Genomic DNA, 4,986 nt, shown 5'->3' on the forward strand with positions numbered 1-4,986 from the left:
GAAGCCTTTCATCCTCAAAGTCTGTTGTACAAATGACCATTTAACCTTATCATAAGCTTTCTCAAAATCAATCTTAAAAATTACAGCACTTTTGTTTTTACGATGTAACTCATGCAAAGTTTCATGCAAAATAACCACACCTTCCATAATATTTCTCCCAGGAATGAAAGCAGTTTGAGTAGGACTAATTGCCTTTTGGGCAACCGTCATGACTCTATTTGTGGCAACTTTGGTAAAGATCTTAAAACTAACATTAAGTAAGCAAATAGGCCTATATTGCTGGATTTTCATGGCCTCAACATACTTAGGTAAAAGAATGATCGTACCAAAATTAAGAGAGTATAAAGGCAAAGTATCATTATGAAATTCTTTAAAAAGATCTAATAAGTCACATTTTATGACATTCCAGAAAACTTGATAAAATTCAGCAGGAAATCCATCAGGACCCGGTGCTTTGTTATGTTCCATTTGGAAGATCGCCTCATTAATCTGTTTTTCAGTAAAAACATGCGTTAAAGCCTCATTCTCCAACTGAGAAACTTGAGGAATGTCAGCAAATTTATTCTCATCAAACTGAAGAGTAGAATCATTAGGAGGCCCAAATAAACCTTTATAATAAGTGGTAATATGCGATTTCAAATTCGCATCACCATTTATTAATTGGTCACCATCATGTAATTGAAAAATTCTAGTCTTCCTATGTTTTCCATTTGCAACCAAATGAAAATATTTTGTGTTAGAATCACCCTCTAAAATATCCTTAGATTTCACCCTCTGATACCATTTAACTTCCTCTTCTCTCAGAATTGTAGATAATCTATTTCTACAAAACCATCTAAAATCCAACTCCTCCTGACTCAAAAGCATAGTTTCTGCCTTTTTATCTAGCAAATCCAACTTATCTAAAATCTCCTTTTTTTTCTTTTTTGTACAAGCCACTAGTATGTTTAGACCAACCCCTAAGATGCTGTCTTAAACGACGAATTTTCGCCTGCCACCGCTCCATGGCAGAATTGCGTTCATCAACACTAGACCATATCTCCTTTACCATATCAACAAAGCCATCACGTAAAAGCCAACCAAATTCAAACTTGAAACTATGTTGAGCATTACTCAAAGAAGAAGTGTTTGTATTTAAAAGTAAAGGAGTATGATCAGAAATATCTCTATTAAGAGCCACCACAGAAGATAAAGGAAATTTATGTTCCCACTCCGTGAACATTAAAACCCTATCAAGTTTCTCATATGTTGGATTCACTAAATTGTTTGCCCAAGTAAATTTCCTACCAGACATCTGTAACTCCCGGAGACATAACCCATCAATAATAGCATTAAAAAGGAATGGCCATCTATCATCATAATTATCATTATTCTTTTCATCAGGGCTACGTACGTAGAATATTAAAATCACCACCAATAAGAATTGGTAAGGTTTCATGACTGCACATATTAACTAATTCAGCAAGGAATTGATCCTTAAATTCACTTTGTACTGGCCCATACACCAGAACTAAAGCCCACTTAAACTTATCAACTTTATTACATAAATGAAACTTAATGTAGAAATCTCCCTCATCAATCAAACCAATATCAACATTAATTAAATTGATGCCCAAAAGCAAACCACCGGACCTACCTCTATGAGGCTTGCAATGCCACAAAAATTATTTGCCAGCACACAGATTTTTAAGAACAGCCGGACTAAAATCTTTCTTAATAGTCTCTGACAAAGCAATAAAATCAAGGTGATGTTCCTTTGTTAAATCAGAAATAAACTTATGTTTTTTCGGGACCTTAAACCCATCACAATTCCAGAACAACCCTTTCATTTAAAAATATTCTTTTTTTTTCTTTCCCCTTTTAGTCTTTTTCTTACTATTAGGAGAGGTATCTAAAGAATATAAAGTGGTCTAAGAATAATTATCATCCACACCACTAAAATCCATCACCTCCTCCATTAATTCACCACACAAATGTTGAAGTAGAGAATTATCATCCACCTGATCATCCAATATCTCGCTATCAACATTTGAAGTATGTACCTGATTAACAGAAGAACTAACATATTCACTTAACATCTTTTCCTCTATACTCTTTAAATCATTTATAACATCATCTAATATGTCTACAACGTTTGCTGCAAAAATTCCCTTAACGCTGATAATCAAACGCTACATTACAGACACTAACAGCGACGTTCTTAGCTTGTCAAAACTCTCAACTACGAGTAATATTAATTGCAGTGGCATCTCTGGTTGGGATTGTGAAGTCAAAAAAAAATAAAACAAAACGATAAGAGAAAAAAAAACTTCTCCTGAGAAAAAAAAATCCAGAGAATTATAGGTGCCTCACTGCCTCTCCTTTTTATCTGCTGTGGATTGGATAATTGGACATGGAGACAAAACCCAAACACCCCCCTAAATAACTGAAGCAATCACACACCTTCTCTGCAAAAATCCCAATCTACCACCGCACCCAACGAAGCTTAAGACAGTGGAATAAAGCAGAGAGAGAAATCAAAGCAAGAAAGAGAGAGAAGAAGCGAGGCAAGAGTCAAGACCATCTCCCATGGCCAGTGGTGATAGTAGTAGTAGTAGTAGTATATAAAAGGGGAGCGCGCCACGGCTTGCCAATCCGCCGCGCTGGTGTGATGCTGCGATCGACGCATCCGCCGCCCAGTAGCCCGAGCAGCAGCAGCAGCGGCGGCGGCGGGGGCGGGGGGTCGTCGGCGTCGTCGAGCTCGGAGAAGACGATGGTGGGCGGCGGGGGAGGAGGGGGAGGAGGGAGCGGGTCGGCGGCGCCGAGCGGGGCGAAGCTGCTGCAGATCCTGAACGTGCGGGTGGTGGGGAGCGGCGAGCGGGTGGTGGTGCTGTCGCATGGCTTCGGGACGGACCAGTCGGCGTGGAGCCGCGTGCTGCCGTACCTCACCCGCGACCACCGCGTCGTGCTCTACGACCTCGTCTGCGCCGGCAGCGTCAACCCGGACCACTTCGACTTCCGCCGCTACGACAACCTCGACGCCTACGTCGACGACCTGCTCGCCATCCTCGACGCGCTCCGCATCCCGCGCTGCGCCTTCGTCGGCCACTCCGTCTCCGCCATGATCGGCATCCTCGCCTCCATCCGACGACCTGACCTCTTCGCCAAGCTTGTCCTCATCGGCGCCTCTCCCCGGTACGCTCGCTTCCACTGATGTGAATCCTTTCTCGCTCTTAAAATTGAATCTGATCGGGGGCGATCGGGGAGCACGGACATGTGTGTGCAGGTTCTTGAACGACAGCGACTACCACGGCGGGTTCGAGCTGGAGGAGATACAGCAGGTGTTCGACGCGATGGGGGCGAACTACTCGGCGTGGGCGACGGGGTACGCGCCTCTGGCGGTGGGCGCCGACGTGCCGGCGGCGGTGCAGGAGTTCAGCCGCACCCTCTTCAACATGCGCCCGGACATCTCCCTCCACGTCTGCCAGACCGTCTTCAAGACCGACCTCCGCGGCGTGCTCGGCATGGTCCGCGCCCCCTGCGTCGTCGTCCAGACCACCCGCGACGTCTCCGTCCCGGCCTCCGTCGCCGCCTACCTCAAGGCCCACCTCGGCGGCCGCACCACCGTCGAGTTCCTCCAGACCGAGGGTCACCTCCCCCACCTCAGCGCCCCCAGCCTCCTCGCCCAGGTGCTCCGCCGCGCTCTCGCCCGGTACTAATCCAACGCCCCCCGCACGCCACCGCGGCGCGCCGCGCGTGCGCGTAGCCGCAGCGACGAGTCAAAACGAAGGAGAAAAAAAAAAACCACCGCAGCTGCGGCTACGGTACGTGTGGCCCAGTAGGGGGACACGCATCCCTCTACTGTTTTTTTTTTTTTACCGCGTCGGATTTTACTGCATTTTTACCCTCCTCTTCTCAGGCCTAGAAAATATTTCGGCGCGACCTGCCAAGACCGAGAGTGTACTGTAGCATTAGTGCTCGATTTTTACCTACCTTACTCTATTGGAAAAAAAATTACATTACTGGAGTGCTTCGTGCATACAATTATTTTTCTTTGTATTTTTTCACTCGCCGATTGGTGATGGTCTGATTGATGGACGACGCCGTGGGCCTTCTCACGGCGAGTGTTCGCGACGGCGCACACGGGTTCGTTTGTTTGTTTCTTCTTCCTCCTTGTCCCGGCTTGACGTCTTGTCGTTTCATTTGTCAATATCTAGCCGCAGTAATTTTTTCTTCGTAGTACTAATATGTTCAATTAATTTAAATCGTATCATTATTTGTTATTAACAAATATATAACGATATTTACTTTGTTATATAGAGAATTTAGCAACATCATATTTAATTTATCCTATCAAAACTTAATAATGTTGTCAATTTATCAAATTTTTGATAATATAAATTTTTGAAAATGTTTATTTAGGCAGTAATTTCTACTGCTGCTGTAGAAATTACCCTTCATTTTTTGTACGGTTAAAACGTCTCAAGGAATCGTCGGTTGTGGGAGCGGTAGCAGCTAAGCGATGGCAAATCATTGTCAACGACATGCATGGCCCATCTTATCGCCATTTATATCGCCGATAAGGAGGTTGACCCTGCCATCTAACCGCAGCCTACGGCCCCCCAGAGAAATCACAAGTCGCCACGTGTACCAACCTGATTAGTCACCAGTAGCTTTGTCTGCCCCAGTTGGCCACTACTCTCTCGGTCTTAAAAAAATCCAATCTAATATAAGGACGGACATAATCTAGCACAACAAATCTAGATAGTCTTTTGCCAAGATCTAGATAGTCTTTTGCCAAGATTCGTTATGTTAGGTTACGTTACATCTCAATCCTAGCACAACAAATCTAGATAGTCTTCTGCCAAGATTCGTTATGTTAGGTTACGTTACATCTCAATCCTATGTTAGTTTTTTTTGGTACGGTCCATACGGAGGAAGTATGTTCTTGCTGAGAGATTCCTATGCTCTAACCTTACCTACACCTGCCATCTCAAAAATTTGGTA

At 44.3% G+C, this 4,986-nt stretch overlaps 1 protein-coding gene across 1 annotated transcript; it reads left to right on the top strand.

The window, feature by feature from the left end:
- The first annotated feature begins 2,449 nt into the window (after window positions 1-2,449).
- LOC4331983 (strigolactone esterase D14-like) lies at window positions 2,450-4,006 on the top strand. Its single transcript, NM_001417322.1, has 2 exons — window positions 2,450-3,174; window positions 3,266-4,006. Exons 1-2 carry the CDS (start codon window positions 2,651-2,653, stop codon window positions 3,696-3,698), a joined length of 957 nt encoding a protein of 318 aa, NP_001404251.1. The 5' UTR covers window positions 2,450-2,650; the 3' UTR covers window positions 3,699-4,006.
- Window positions 4,007-4,986: the final 980 nt, after the last annotated feature.

The sequence above is a fragment of the Oryza sativa genome, chromosome 3 (assembly GCF_034140825.1).
Source record: "Oryza sativa Japonica Group chromosome 3, ASM3414082v1".
NCBI classification, from domain to species: Eukaryota; Viridiplantae; Streptophyta; class Magnoliopsida; order Poales; family Poaceae; genus Oryza; species Oryza sativa.